Source organism: Notothenia coriiceps, unplaced genomic scaffold (assembly GCF_000735185.1).
Source record: "Notothenia coriiceps isolate Sejong01 unplaced genomic scaffold, NC01 NC01_scaffold00029610, whole genome shotgun sequence".
Classification (NCBI taxonomy): Eukaryota; Metazoa; Chordata; class Actinopteri; order Perciformes; family Nototheniidae; genus Notothenia; species Notothenia coriiceps.
The window spans coordinates 2,283-17,980 of record NW_011362311.1 but is presented as its reverse complement, the minus strand read 5'-3'; the positions used below and the strand labels follow the sequence as shown (position 1 = coordinate 17,980).

At 42.8% G+C, this 15,698-nt stretch overlaps 1 protein-coding gene across 1 annotated transcript in view; it reads left to right on the top strand.

Annotated features, from left to right (window-relative positions):
* Nucleotides 1-252: 252 nt before the first annotated feature.
* The window catches only part of shc2 (SHC (Src homology 2 domain containing) transforming protein 2), a 16,984-nt gene continuing 1,538 nt past the window's right edge, over nucleotides 253-15,698 (top strand). The window contains exons 1-11 of the mRNA XM_010786825.1: nucleotides 253-1,060; nucleotides 5,121-5,191; nucleotides 8,097-8,157; nucleotides 8,356-8,475; nucleotides 8,984-9,037; nucleotides 9,212-9,263; nucleotides 9,354-9,480; nucleotides 11,995-12,175; nucleotides 13,774-13,867; nucleotides 14,932-15,102; nucleotides 15,209-15,543. Of these exons, the coding sequence (XP_010785127.1) occupies nucleotides 305-1,060; nucleotides 5,121-5,191; nucleotides 8,097-8,157; nucleotides 8,356-8,475; nucleotides 8,984-9,037; nucleotides 9,212-9,263; nucleotides 9,354-9,480; nucleotides 11,995-12,175; nucleotides 13,774-13,867; nucleotides 14,932-15,102; nucleotides 15,209-15,543 (2,022 nt within the window). The 5' untranslated portion in view covers nucleotides 253-304. The remainder of the gene's footprint in view (nucleotides 1,061-5,120; nucleotides 5,192-8,096; nucleotides 8,158-8,355; nucleotides 8,476-8,983; nucleotides 9,038-9,211; nucleotides 9,264-9,353; nucleotides 9,481-11,994; nucleotides 12,176-13,773; nucleotides 13,868-14,931; nucleotides 15,103-15,208; nucleotides 15,544-15,698) is intronic.

Below are 15,698 nucleotides of genomic sequence, written 5' to 3'. Positions count from 1 at the left end.
AGAGAGAGAGAGAGAGAGAGAGAGAGCTAAGGCAGTGAGAGGAAGCAGGCCAGCTCAGACAGAGAGGAGAGTGGCATGAGGCCGGGACAGTGTGTGTGTGTGTGTGTGTGTGTGTGTGAACGGGAGAGGACCAGACAGCATTCCGTTGACAAGGATTTAGGGCTCCACCTGGAAGATTTTTCTCTAGTTTTCTCCCCGTCTTCCAATACACCTCTCCCCCCCCTTCCCTTCCCCCCCTTCCCCTCTCCTCCCCCCTCATCCTCTGGCATCCTCTCAGCTCCTGCTCCAGGCGTCTCCTCCGGGCATGCTCCTTAAGCCAAAGTATGGCCGCTTTCGCAACGAGTCTGTGACCTCCTCCTCCGGCGACCTGATGCACAGCTTAGCCATGAGCGGCAAAGTTGTGGCCACACCGATGGTCTCCGTCTCCGCCACCAGCCTCCCTCTGCCCCCCCTGCCTCATCTGCCTCCCCTGGATCACAGTGCCAGAGCCTCCTCCTCCTCTGGGGCCGCAGCCCTGGCCGACTCCCCTTGCCTGGACGGGGATCAGGAGGCCACCACCACCTTCTGCATGCTCATCCCCAGGATGCCCCAGTGGAAGTTCTCCAACTCGCTGCTCAGCCGCAGCCCGTCCAGCTCCAGCTCCAGCAAGGACTCGGGGAAGGCGGCTCCTTCCACAGCCTCACAGAGTTCCTCCCCACACAGGCGCAGTGTTGCGGCCTCCGCCAGTGGCCCGGTGGCCAGCCTCGCTGCGGTGCTTAACTCCTGTGACCCCGTGTGTGTCACCCCCTGCTCCCTGCAGGCGATCCGGGGGCAGAGGGCGGTGGCAGCTGCACACTCTGCCGGTCCAGGGGGGCACGGGTTTGGGGCTATGGAGGCCATGGCGAGCCCCGGGGGTTCCAGCAACTCCAGGTCAGGAATGAGCCGCCGGACAAGGGTGGAGGGCATGTGGCTGGGGGGAGAGGACTTCCCCCAGAAGGGAAACTTCATCCACAAACCCACCCAGGGCTGGCTGCATGCTGACAACACCATTGCAGGACCAGGGGCCTCATATATAGTCAGGGTAGGTCATATGTTGTTTTTTATGCATGCACATCCACTTAAATTGTTGTACATCTAAAAACAACATATTTTATTTCTCTGCTGCTTACATATAATCAAATCAAACTTAATTTACATACCTTTCATACACAAAGGTAACTCAAAGTGCTTCACAAACCCAACACATAGACAATTTACAAATAAAACCAATACTATTTCCCCTTCCAAGGTAATAACCAGAGTAACAGCTTTGTCATTACACACATACACATATGTATTTATATATACATACACATTCATACATACATAACTGCTCATAGGAATCAGTGGACAATATTAATGAGTCCTTTAAAGGTGTCTCTATCTGTGTGTGAAACAAAAGGACACCTCAGTGCCGGCAGCTTGTTATGCAGCACATGTGGCGAGGGGCTGGGGAATACATAATCCAGATAGATGGCTTGGTAGAGACTGCGTCAGGGCGGGGAAGATACACCTTGGAATGATGTGCACAGACTGTAGTGAGGAGCATTATTTTACGGCAGAAAGTGGATCTAACGTATGTTTTATGTGGATAGTGGTCTTTGTGCGGTTTCTGGATTGTTTACATTTATAGGAGCCTATGTTAACCATTAAATGTTATTTACAATCCGTGTGCATTGTGAATCCCAATGTTTACTGTAGTACAATTATTTGAGTAAGCTTGGATTATGTTTTTAAATTTTTTTTGCTATCATGAAACTGAACCAGGCTGCAAAAAGAAATAGTTGGTTGTCCCACTAGAGAGTAGAAGGGATATGAAGAGATATCTCTATCTGTGTGAACATGAAATGTGTTTACAAAGGGTTACCATCCCAGGCAGGCTGCTTGATGTCAATGTCAATGATCTCCCCCCCCCCCGTGCCCGCCGCCTGTTCACCTCCACCCCTCTTTACCCTGCTCTTCCCCCTCTCCTCAAAACTAATGACATGACTCTTGATTAGCCCAGTCTGGGACTGAAGCACGCTTTCTAATGCCATTATACAGGCACCATTCATTCGTATATTCAATTACATTAAGTCACAGTCATTTGCATCATGTGATGTGGATGGGGATGGGGATGGGGGGGGGCCTCTCTTCAGGGCTTTCCTAGATTCATAACAAGTGCTGCTTTATGTGTGATTGATATCTCAGTTGATTTGCAGACAGGTTATTGTTAAAGGGGCGCCACAATAATGTGATGTGACTACTGACCTGCACTGAAAACTCAAACGTTGACTATAAATAAATGTATGAGGTCAACAAATGTCACATATATTAAGTTTAATAGTATAATACTAAGTTATACATACTATTTTTTACTTAAACTTAATATCATTGCTTTCAACTAAACTAATACAGTTGTGTGAAATCTGTTGACATAATACATTTAATTCAAGTCAATGTTTCTCACTGTGTGTAAGCTAATGATTGAGATCAGAATCAGAACGCTTTTATTCGTCCCAAAGAGAGGAAATGCAAATTTGTAACGGCAAGTAAAGAGTCAAAGATAGCCTAATTAAGAAGCATGCATTAACATATTTCAGATAAAAAGTAGAAATTACACAATTTACAGTTTAGAAAATACACATCCAGTAACAGTTTTGAGATATAGCAGCCTGGTGAAAGTATACAAGGTGTAAGTATATTTTGCAAAGCTATTTAGGGTTTATATATACAGTATTGCACATAAGTAGTATTGCACAACAGGGGTGTTGTAGTCTTTGTTGCATTTCACAGCAGCTGGAATGTTAAACGTGCACTCTATGCAGCGAGGAGCACTTGCTGTATGCATTAGTGTCAAAGTGACAGTGGATTTCTGCTGCACTGTGCCTTTTTTTAAGCAACATAGCTACCATAGCACACAGCTCCCCCTCCTCTATTTCTGTTCTCCCTGACACACAGTCACTGCTCTGCTGGGAAAGACACAAATATGATTCTTAGTATTGGTTTTCTCCTCTGCACCGTGTCTTTGTTCACACGGCGTGTCATGCTCTGGGTCTGGCCTGCATCTGCCATCTCTGACAGCCAGGATACTGCAGCACACAAAGCGCTGCAGCTGCCAGCTATCATCAGGAGAGCTATAAAAACCGACTGCTATCTTTTTATGCTGTTCTGTCACAATCTGGTGCACAATATTTACCAGCCCATTTATTCTGCATGGTAATGTTTTGGTCCTTTCATGGTGCAACGAGTACATGTTGTTGCTCTGAAATGTCCTTTGGCAACATGAGATACAAACCAAACAGGCGTGCATGTACTGAACACAATCTAATCATTCACCATCTACACTATCCAGATACGTCCAGCTGTCCTCATCCGTCCATCATGCACCCATTCATTGTAACACAACGTACGTGCTTCGCCAAAGTTTTTGAACGGGGATGCTAGTGTTATTAGATTTCCGAGGAATGCTTCTCGCGGTGTCCCTGTGGCAAAAGGAGTAGTGTCCAGGAGAATTGGCCCAAAGGAAGCGCGAGCAGATAGGGTGATAGAAGAAGGGATGTGTTTCATCAGCAGATGTGTGTGACAATGGAGGCATTGGCAAAGAGAAGGGAGGGGGAAAAAAATAGTTAATTTACTGATGGAAGACTTCCCCTCGTCTACAAATCTTGTTAAAAAGCGCTTTAAGCTCTCTGGCTCAAAGGTTGTTCTCTCGCCCTCTCCCTCGCCCTCGCCCTCTCTCTCTCTCTCTCTCTCTCTCTCTCTCTCTCTCTCTCTGTGTTTGTTTTTTATGGCTGCCGTGTTCTGTCTGTTGCTGTCACTAACAATCCTGGAAACTGCACTAAATACGGGAGTGACTGAGCCAAAGTACGGTTAGAGAGGATGTCAATTATGTATCACCAAATTAGCTTCACCAAGAGTTTATAAATCAATTCAAGATTTCAATTCAATAGGATTTATTGGCATGGCATGCGTTAGCCTTAGCACTTTTACAATTATCAACAACATTGAATGAAATGAACAAAATGGAAAAAACTAAGTGAATATCAACACAAGTTATTAGAATGAAAAAGATAATAAAATATGTTCTCAAACAGGTGATACATAGAATAAGGAGTCACTAATAACTAATGACAACAATAATAGTGTGATTCATTTGATGTGCTTTATGTTTTGTTTGATATTAATGAAGACACTATAGGCCATAGTCAGAAAGTTAGTTTTAATCAGTTCCTGGAAATGTATTTTCTTCTGTATAGATATTTCATGAAAACGGCAGGTAATCTGAAATAGAAATGCAAAGTCATACATGTTGCTCACCCTCCATCTTGTCATGTAAACATCACATATGCAAACTACTTTTTAATTTAAGTCCAAGACATCTTATCATGCATTGATTGAGTCCACTGAAAACACTCCCATCCCTCAGCCTCCCCCCCAGAGGCTTCAGAAGCTGCAGGTTGTGTTTGATGTGGAGCTTTTAGTGCTGCTAATCTAGTCAAGGTGCTGTTAGCACCCCAACTTGACAGCCATTAGGACGCTGCTCAGCTGCTGCTCCTCACAGAGTCCTCTGTAATGGCCTCTATGTGGATATGAGTTAGATTATGAGGCATTGTTGGGCATAGTCATGCGTACTAAAAGGGCGACTGTGGCTGTGAGGGAGTGTGGTCGTCTTTCAACCAGAAGGTTGTGGGTTCGATCCCAGCCCATGCAGTCAACATGTCGATGTATCCTTGGGCAAGATACTTAACCCTGAGTTGCTCCCGATGGCATGGCCAACGGTGTGTGAATGTGTGTGAATCTTAGGTCCTAGAGTAAGGTACACTGCTCTGTATGAATGGGTGAACGACATGTAGTATGTAAAAGCGCTTTGAGGGGTCTTAAAGACTGGATAAAGCGCTATATAAGTACAGTCCATTTACTAATAGAGTAATACTGCGGAAATGTCTTTGAAAGGAGATTTGTAATGCAATGAAATGCTGTTTTGATCAATTTGCCTCCAAATGCAACACTTGCTATAGTCTACATGTTATAGTTGGTATATTTGATCATATACATATCATATATTTACTATGCTTATTCATACATTTCGTTTAAATGTTTGTGTTTGTTACTTTTTGCAGTACATGGGCTGTATTGAAGTGCTGAAGTCAATGCGCGCCCTGGACTTCAACACGCGGACGCAGGTGACAAGGTACGCTGTTAACCCTCACTATTGGTAATGATGAGTCAGGACACTCTGATCCAAGATGTATAGCGTCAACTGAAGTATCAGCCACTATGTTATTACATTACACTGACGCTAACGATGGAGTGTCAGCACTTTCTTGAAGTAAGAGCAAGAGGAATTGTGGAGAAATGCTGTGTTTCATTAACACAATATTGAAATCCTACAAGGTCACTCAAAAATATTTCCAAGATGGTGCAGTGAAAGTGAAATGCCAATGCAATCAAAAAAATCAAAAACAAAGGTCACAAGGTTTTCTGCAATGGCAGCAATGTAGTGTTGTGTGTCCCATGGAGACAAATAGATCCACTCTATATGTGCTCACTGACGATACATGTATGTATAAAACTAGGCCTCAGGGTCTCAGTGTGACGGTGTCGTGTTGTTATGCCCTGCATGTGATGTTATTGTTATAAAAGCCGGGCTCTTTGCAATCCTCTGCCTCATGGGAGGAGTGCACTGCCTCTCCGTCTCTCTCCCTCCTCTCTCTCCTTCACAATCGATGGGCAGTAATCGGAGCCTGCCGTGCAGCCAAGGCTTAAGTGCAGGGGGAGGAGGCTGCAGAAGACAGAGTGATGGAGATGGAGATCTATTATTGATGATGTTTACTAATGACTGTGGAAAGCTGCAGCGGCCCCCCCACGAATGCACCCTGCTGGATCATTTCTGTGGTTGAAACTTACTGAGGAGGAGGGGAAGAGGGGAGGAGGAGAGTTAAAAAACAAAACAACAAAATAAACATTAGCAAAGTGAGAAACCATACTGAGCATTAGACCAAGTTTTATAGTGTAGTCATGATTGGGCCCTATTATGCACATCTTCAGGTTCAGATCAGTATGTAGTGTCTCTCCTGTGACATGTTTCCATGCTTTAATGTTCAAAAAGCTCTTTATTGTTCTCATACTGCCTGTGCTGCAGCACCTCTTTTCACCCTCTGTCTGAAACCAGAGCCCAGTCTGCTCTGATTGGTTATCTGGCCGGCTCTGTTGTGATTGGTCAACCGCTTAGAGATGTCCCGCCCCTTAGCTTATCACGTACAATGTGTTTGAGGGCTATCCAATAGAAGTGCAAGTGTTACATAGTGTTACGGAAGTAAACAAAGGAGTCCAATGGAGGCGTTTCAGGCAGGGGGGGAGTGTGGGAGAGAAACTCCCTCTGGAGGGAACTCCAAAACACCAAAACATTTATAACACCACAGGATGTGAAAGGACATGTATGAATGGCAGCTTTAAAACAGACTTCCAAATTGTGCAGAGATGCTAACGACACGCAGTTTCTGATTCCTTAGGGAGCATGGGACGGGCCATCTGTCCCACACGGCTAAAAATCAATGATTGATTTGTCTAAGTGATCTAACACATTTTTAACATTAGTAACATCATTTGCTATAAGTTATTTTTTGCTGTGTGCAATTAATAAGCAGCATTTTAGAAACAAAGCCTTTCCTTTTTCTCGCCTAGCTGATTTGTACAAGTTCATTTTGTCCTTGAAAACCACAACAACACATTCAGTATGTGTCAGAATTTCACAAATGCCCTTCAGATTGAGGAAGGTGCGTTTTCCCAACAGTGCCCTCTGTGTCCGGGTGTTAAACAGCAACACCAGTGATAATGAGGCCTGGCATTTTATGGCAGGGAAGATAACGAGTCTGCAGACAAAAACAACAACAGCCCATCCCTCTCCTCCTCCTGCCTTTGCCCTCTCATCAGCATGAGTCATTGTGGTGTTTTCAAAAATCCCTGAGAAGACCTTTACTGGAGATGGGGCCCGGTATGCTGCTTTTTAAATATTTACGAGCCACTTGATAGGGGCAGCTGGGTTCTTGACTGCTGTCCTCTCTGTCCCCTGGCAGCGAGCTCCAGCTTCAAATCCACATTATGCCTCCCGACCGCCATCAGACACACGGGGGACAGAGGCTTTAAACACCCATTAGACGGCCATCCCAGGAGTTATAGCAGCTTCACTGCAAAGTTGTAAACAAATCTGCCGAGAGAATTGCACTGTGGCAAATAAATGTGAGTTATGAAGCCATAAAGAATCGGTAGAAGGCTCTAGACATTTTATATTTGCCTCAAATTATAGTGTTTCTTCTTCGCTAATTCAACAGGAGTTTGATAAACAACCACTTTGAATGACGGCTGGTGGTAATAAGTTTAGTGCTTCTGAACAGACCTTTTTCCTGACCTTTGAACTGTGTTGGGTCTGTGATCTGTGACCTTAGCCCGAGGGAGGAACACACAGCTTCTGTTCATGTTTAACCTCAGGATTTATCATTTTTGTGTTGCACAAGTTTCTCGTAGACTGAACAATGTTTTAAAGAGGCCCTATACGCTTGTTGGGGTTTTCCCTTTCCTGTGGTGTGTTACATGGGTTTGTGTGCATGTAAATGGTCTGCAAACATTACATATCTCTCCTATATGTGACCTGCCTGAAATGCCTCCATTGGATTCCTTTATTTACTTCCTGAACATGTAACACTCCTACTTCTATTGGCTAGTGCTTCAACCGATTGCACGTGATAGGCTAAGGGGCGGGACATCTCTAAACGGTTGACCAAACACAACAGAGCCGACCACATAACCGATAAGAGCAGACTGGGCTCTGGTTTCAGACAGAGGGTGAAAGAGGTGCTGTAAACATATCACAGTAGAGGGGCAAAATACTAATATGAACCTGAAAAAGAACAGAACATTTAAAGCAATACATATCAGTTGTACTCCTCACATTGTTGTCACTGGATTGTTAATATTTGGGTGTACAGTTAACAAGATACAGCTGATTTGTTATTTGTAGTGTCCTTCTAGCTATTAGTTTAGTAGTCAGTGTCTCCCACTATAGTCTAACCTTTGACCTCTCTTCATTCCCTAATTAGGGAGGCCATCAACAGGCTGTGTGACACTGTGCCAGGCGGAAAAGGAGCATGGAGGAAGAAGGTTATTAGTAAACTTTAATCGTATTCTCCACGTTTTATTATACTATACTAACTAAATACTAAATTGTTTAATTTATGCTAGAACTAGATGGGTTTAAGATACTGCTGTGGTCTTAAGACACTTAAAACTCTCTATCAGTAACTGATTCTTATGCAATATCATTTACACTGTATTCTTTTTTGGAAATTCCTCATGTAGACCACGAACAAAGCTCTCCAGACTGTGATGGGGAAGAGTAACCTGCGATTTGCCGGCATGAGTATTGCAGTCAATATTTGCATAGATGGCCTCGGTCTGCTAATCCCTACCACACGACAGGTATGATGATATAACTAGTGTGAGTATACTGATATATTCACCCTAATATCCTGAATAAATGGCTTTCTTTCAGAATTATACAAATAAGGCTACTAACCCTAACCCTGAATCCTGAATACTTGAAACAGTCACACATTTGACTCTGTTTCGTTAATAATAGGTGTTAAAGTTGTGCTAAATGAATGCTTAGACTCATGAAATTATCAACTAAACCTTGCTCCGGAAGAATTTCAATGTTTACATGATGTTCAGAAGCATTTCCTCATTTCTAAAAACCAACATTTGGAAAATAATAATTGCATGTTTTTACACAAAACTTAAAAAGTCTTAGTGTATTGGCAAGTCTTCCTAACCTAAATCATTTGGTCCTTGGTCTGTACTTTATTGAAACTATTTTTTATTTTGGCATCACTATTGTTCCTTTCAATGTGTTTTTGTATCCCCATTTTTTAACAATGACATGTCAAAGTAGAATATTTGAAAATCCGTTATCCCTTTTCTCTCCCAGGTGATAGCGCACCATCCCATGCAGTCCATCTCCTTCGCCTCAGGAGGAGACACAGTGAGTGCAGCGTTTCACTCCCAGCTCTCCTTTACGTTGTTGTTGGACATTTTAGGCAGGCTGCACATATCTGACTGGATTCCATTTGACTGGTTTCCAATCCCATGACCATAGGAATCAATGAGGGCTTTCATTATATACATCTAATTGAATGTATTCTCCTTTCTCTTGCAGGACACGCCTGATTATGTTGCGTATGTGGCCAAAGACCCAGTGAACCAGAGAGGTATGTCCTGGAAGGCTTCTCCGTCAGCTTCCCTGCCTGTTTCATAACCACATTAAAAGAAAACGTGACCTCTTGTTTTGTCTCCTCCAGCGTGTCACATCCTGGAGTGCTCGGACGGTTTAGCTGAGAGTGTCATCAGCACCATCGGCCAGGCCTTCGAGCTGCAGTTCAAACATTACCTCCACAGTCCTCCCAAAACCATGATGTCTATGGAGAGGTAACGTGCCGCCCAGACACACCATGACCTCTATGAAATGATGAAAAGCCTTTTTTTTGGAGGCACTGTCCTCCAAAGTTGTGAAATAACATAAGATAAGATGGACCTTTGTTCATCCACGTGGGGAAATTCAGGAGTTAGAGCAGCAACAGAGTGGGAGTGACAAACAGGACAGTACAGATTAACACAAGGTAACAGGATGGTAAAGACAGATATATCATTGAATTCTTAAACAAATAAGTGCTCAGAAATAACTTAATTGCATAGACTACTATTAGAGTACTGAAGTAATATAATTTCGACAACAAAATAATTGTTTAAATTGTTTGTATGCAAATGTCCATTAAAAGTATAAAAGTCGAGTTATTTTAAGAAGATTGAATACCCCGTAGTGATGTGACATTCGCGAACGATCCGATTATTTTGGGATCGTCCTACTTGGTGAGAGCCGTTCTTTTTATCGTTGGTTCACTGCCTGCTATAAATCCACTCGCCTTTAAAGGAACTTTCTTTCCTGAATGCAAACTTGCCGTATAGACGATGGCATAACGCATGCTGCTCTAGTAGTAGTTTGGCTGCTGAGAGATGTAGCAAGTTATACATTTTCTGTGAGTGAAAGTAGATTTCTGGCAATACAGTCAATCATTATCCTGGTGATTATTTCGCAGAAAAACCTAGTAACCCCGCCCCCTTAAAAAAAAACGGCATTACGACTCTTTAGGCGCATTCACACCGCAGTACTTTTCCCACAAAGGTTCATGAGAACTTAGTTCATCAGAACTCTTTAGTTCTGATGAACTAAGTACAGATCGCGTTCACACCGGAATAAGTCCCTGGGGGTGGATTAGGCAAATGAAGCCGCTGACGTCACTTCTTCTTCTTCTGCTTTGGGTTTACTGGCAGGCCGCAAACAACTTCACGGCGTATACTGCCGCCCAAAATCCCCGGCCGGAAGTCCCCGGTTGTTGGGCAATGGCCTTCCGAGTAAATCGCCAGAACGCCGACACCTCCTCATCCCCACCGCTCCCATGTTTTATTTTGTGTTGCCATAAGTTAGTCTCTCTGCGTTTCTGCGCTGGGCTAATGCTAATGCTAATAATGCTAATGCGAGGATAATAAAATAGTGGCTTCACAACACTTTTTTTGAGTTTTACGGGGTTTGCAATCCGCCCAGCCAATCAGAAATATAGCTCTTTTCTCACAAGAGAGCCGCATGAGAGTCCCTGGTCTCTAGCAGGGACGGAAAAGGGGGTAAAAAGGTTCTCATGAACTAATTTTGTCGCGTTCACACCAAAAAGATCCGGAACTATATCGGAACTAAAGTGGGAAAAGTACTCCGGTGTGAACGCGGCTTTTGAAGGGAGCCGTACTTCCAGTCACTAATACCGAGAGGACGTGAAGATGGATCGGCACTATGAATCATCTAACTTATTCAATAAAAAAACTGTTTCCACCTCAAAAATCTGAAGTCCTGTATAACAGATTCCCTTGTTATTTATCATAAGTAAACAATGATAGTTTGTTCCTGTTTTTCCTCAAAATCCATCCGATACTATTGATCCTCACAGATGAACCCTGAGGTGTGGAGGATGTCACTGCAGAGAGAGGAGGGAGTTCAGACTGTTAGTGTTTTCTATTGTGGTTTCAGATGAATGTCTTCCTGCCGCCAACAGCAGCTCTGAGGATCTATTTATATCCAACAGATTTATATAGAAACACTTCAGGATGTGGGGATGTCATCTGATCGGACTCAATCCATTTCAGAACCCAGATGGCTGTTCTTAAAGACTATTAATACAATAATAATAAATAATCAACATTATTGTTTGGATCAGGGGTTTTCAAAGTCAGAGACCGTTAAAAGCCCAGCCCCCTTAGTTTACTTGATACATTTGGCTAATTTCCTGAATGCCAATATGCTAATAGTTATGTAATTTGATCCCATAGAGATGATGATGAGCAAAGATAGCTTAATAGTGCTGTTTTACATAATTTCAGACAACAAAAAATAAAGAAAAAAGCCATTCCCAAAGCATTTGTTCGTTTTTGATTCTGGGAAAGTGGTAAAAACAGTACAATCCCCTCCCCCCCCAGAAAATAACTATCTCTTTAACCAAATCAATCATATAAAAGCTTGTCTATGGGGTCTTCTTTTAAAAACTAATCTAATATTGTTTCACTTCCTGTCAAAGAGCCTCTACTCCAACAGTTTGGTACCGTGCTTGAGAGGCTGTTCCTTAAAAAATACGTTTTTTTTATAGAAGCTGTGGTATCACTTGTGCAGAAACAATAATCATTCATTTGTCATTTGGATTGTCTATGGTGTCATTTCTTACCTTGTTTATTCTGTTACAACATTTATTGCATGTCTTTCAACCCTGGGAGGTTTTCCTTGTATGCTGTACAGTCTGTAAAGCCCACTGGGACAAAGGTGTAATTTGTGATATTGGGCTATATAAATAGCATTTGATTGATTGATAGAAATGTATGTTTTACACGCGTGACCTTCTTCAGGTCTGTAAGGACGGAGGAGCCGGTGTGGGCGGAGGAGGAGGACTCATCTGAGCACAACTACTACAACAGCATCCCAGGGAAGGAGCCTCCCGTCGGGGGGGTGGTGGACTCCAGGCTGCGGTCCAGTGGATCTCTGCTGGGTCACATCCACACACAGCCTCAGAGCAAGACCGCAGCACAGGTGAGGAACACCAGGCAGGGCTTCAGAAACAACATTAGGTCAGGTCAGGTTCTGGATGCACTAATGTTACCACAGATTAAATCACAGCTACATCTGGTGATCCTCAAGCAGTGCAAGACCAAGCTTCATCTGATACAAGCTCTTTGATATCTCCGTCAAAAACTGGTGACTGATGTTTTCCTGCTCCTTCTGCTGTTTAATGTACATGCAGGGGTGGAAGGTAACAAAGTATATTTACTCATACATTTTAGAAATACTTTAGTACTTTACTTGAGTATTTCCATTTAATGCTACAGTACCTAATACTTTACTCCACTATATTTAAAAGGGAATTCATGTAATTGAACTCTACATGTATTATAATAGTTACTTTTCAGATTTTGCATTGAAAAACATGTGATAAACTTTTAACATAATCCAAAATTAAACTACTGGATTAACTGTTTAAGTTTAAGGTGGAAAAAGTAAAACTATACAATAATAAAACTATGCTTGTGTACAACAGTAACATGCTGCTTGATGCAACCATGTTAACAATCTAATAATGTCACATATATAATAATATATCACATGTGGAGGACATTTTTCTGCAGAAATAGTACATTTTCTCTTGATAATAATACTGTACTTTTACTCATAATGGAGTATTTTGACATGAATGTATTGCTACTTTTATTTAAGTAAAGGATCTGAATACTTATTTAGCCTCTGATCATAATCCAGTAGTTTCAGATATGGTTCTGAAATGGACCTTAAGGCATAATTATCGGTACTTTAACTTGATGTCAATACTCTTTGGATACAGGGCTTTTACTTGTAACAGATTCATTTTACAATTTAGTATCCCTATTTGGAAATCAGAGTACTTCTTTGCCCTCTGTTTACATGGATTTAAACAGCAGGAGCAAGACAATAAACTCCCTCGCTGTCTTCCTGCCTGGACCGTAATTGCCGAAGATAGATGTGATTACATAAAAAGCCTCGCGTTGCCCAGCGTGAGAGAAATCATCGCTCTCTGCCGGCAAAATATGGTGACATGCTGTGGCTAATGTTTCAAGGAGAGTGCTTCAAAACTACATTATGTGGGGGTCAAGAGATGAGAGAGTTGTGCATGCAGCAGGTAAAGAGAAACAAATGTATTTAGGGTAGTGATGGAAAATACGGCTCTTTGAAGGGAGCCGTTCAAAAGAGCCGTTCAAAAGAGCCGTTTTTATTTTAAGTGGCGGTGGAGATGATTTCTTGACCCTGCTTTAAATTATATTTTGGCTTTAAAAATGTTGCACTCCGCTTTATCATTGCCTATGTTTTTTTTAAGTGCATCCAAATGCTGCTGTTTGTTCGCGTTTGGCTCATTTTTTCACCCGAAAAGTAGGGGGGGTCTTCACGGGATTCGCTTGGGGAGCAAAATCCAGCTGTTTCACTGTTCACGTAAAGGCGAGTGGATTTATGGCAGGTAGTGAACCAATGTTAAAAAGAACGGCTCTCACCAAGTACAACTCGGTTCCCTTCGTTCGTACCAAAGAGCCGTTCAAAAGAATCGGATCGTTAGTGTACGTAACATCACTAATTTAGGGTGTGTTTCTGGTGTGTGTTTGCAGATGGGCTCACCAGCCAGGAGGGACCAGACCTCTTACCCCCCCGGGCAGCTGTGCTATGAGCTGCACTGGGACACGGAGACCACCAGCAGCTCAGGTGAGACCCCCTGTGGTGATGCACAGGTACAACATCTGGAAATAAACATGATGATGTGTACTTCTCTCACAGAAAATGTTTACTCTAGTGCACGTCCCAGTCATCACTGAACGTTGTGCCCTGAATAAAACTCACTGACCTTCTCACACAAACACAGGACCAGTATTTGGATCCTTTTAAAATCACCCTGATAACATTATTTTTAGGATTATTAATCTGATAAAGTACTTTGAGGTTTAATCATCTTTCATAGGATCAAGATTCCCTGAATTACATTTGGATAATTATGACAGTTAATCCTCCAATTGAATCAGAAGTGGTAAGTCATAATACAATTAGAATGAAGATAGCCAAGTTTAATTTATTAACAATGTATCTATCTATAAGTACAACAACCAATTGTCAACTGTCCAATTAGATAAACCTGACGATTATAATACAATTGTAAGACTTTTGACATAATACATAATATATAATGGTCAAGGTTTAGTGGAAAAAACTGCAATAAACACCCAGTAGCAAAAACAATTATTGTGAGCTTTCTTGCTTATTTTTTAGAAGATTATTTTGGTGTGGGTATCACATATTATAAAGTCGATCTCGTGGTACAAAAACTGCCTTCTCATGAGTGGCTTCATTCATTTGATCTATAATTATGAAAGAATCTGACGATACAATACGCATCATGATACAGGGTTAGAAATAAAAATGGCAAGATCCTAAGCAAGATGGCATGTTACATTACATTGCATTGCATTTAGCTGACGCTTTTATCCAAAGCGACATACAATAATCCTATTGTGATTGACTCATCCTTAATCATGCAATTAGCGATACACATCTTCTTCAATACATGCGCCACACCTGGATTAATTGTCTTGGCTAATTTATGGAGTTTAAAAATAAACAGAAAATAGCATCTGACATATAACGTTTTGATTTCAACCACTAGAGGGCGCCAAAACACTAAACAAGTTCAGCACAAATCTAAAGATGCACATGACACAAACAAAAACACTTCTCCAAGTCAAAGATGGGGTGTTTAAGACTCCTTTTCCCCTCAGGTCTGACATCAGACGGTTACCTGTGTGCTGACGGCCAGCCTCCAGGCAGCAGAGATTACGAGGAGCATCAGTACGTGAACACCCAGACTCTGGAGAACCTGGAATCACTGGCCAACGGATACAGAGGGTCCAGGGTGCCCGAGAGTCCAAAGAAAGACCTCTTTGACATGAGTAAGTCCTGAGAGACAGATATAGTAAAGATAAGCACACTTCTTATTTTAAAAAAATACTGTAGAGTGACGGCATTTGTGTTTGTGAAACATTGTTGTCCTTGCAGGGCCCTTCGAGGACGCCCTGAAGCTCCACGAGGCCTGTGGTGGAGCTGTTGGAGCTGTTGGAGCTGTTGGAGCTGCAGGGGGAGGTGCGGGGGTCCTGGAGGATCAGTGGCCCAGCCCCCCCCGCCGCAGAGCCCCCGTGGCCCCCAACGAGGAGCAGCTGCGCAGGGAGACCTGGTACCACAGCCGCCTGAGCAGGAGAGACGCAGAGAAGCTGCTGGTCAGAGACGGAGACTTCCTGGTCCGGGAGAGCACCACCAACCAGGGGCAGTACGTCCTGACAGGCATGCACTGTGGCCTCCCCAAACACCTGCTGCTGGTGGACCCCGAGGGCGTGGTGAGTCAAGCAGCAAGGAAATAAACAAATAAACACACCAAAAACATGTCTGCCAGTTGGCCTGAACACAACAACTAATTTCCTTCTTCTTCTTCTTAAACTCCCACTGTACATTTTCCATTTATATTCAATCTAATATTGAATAATCAATTTCT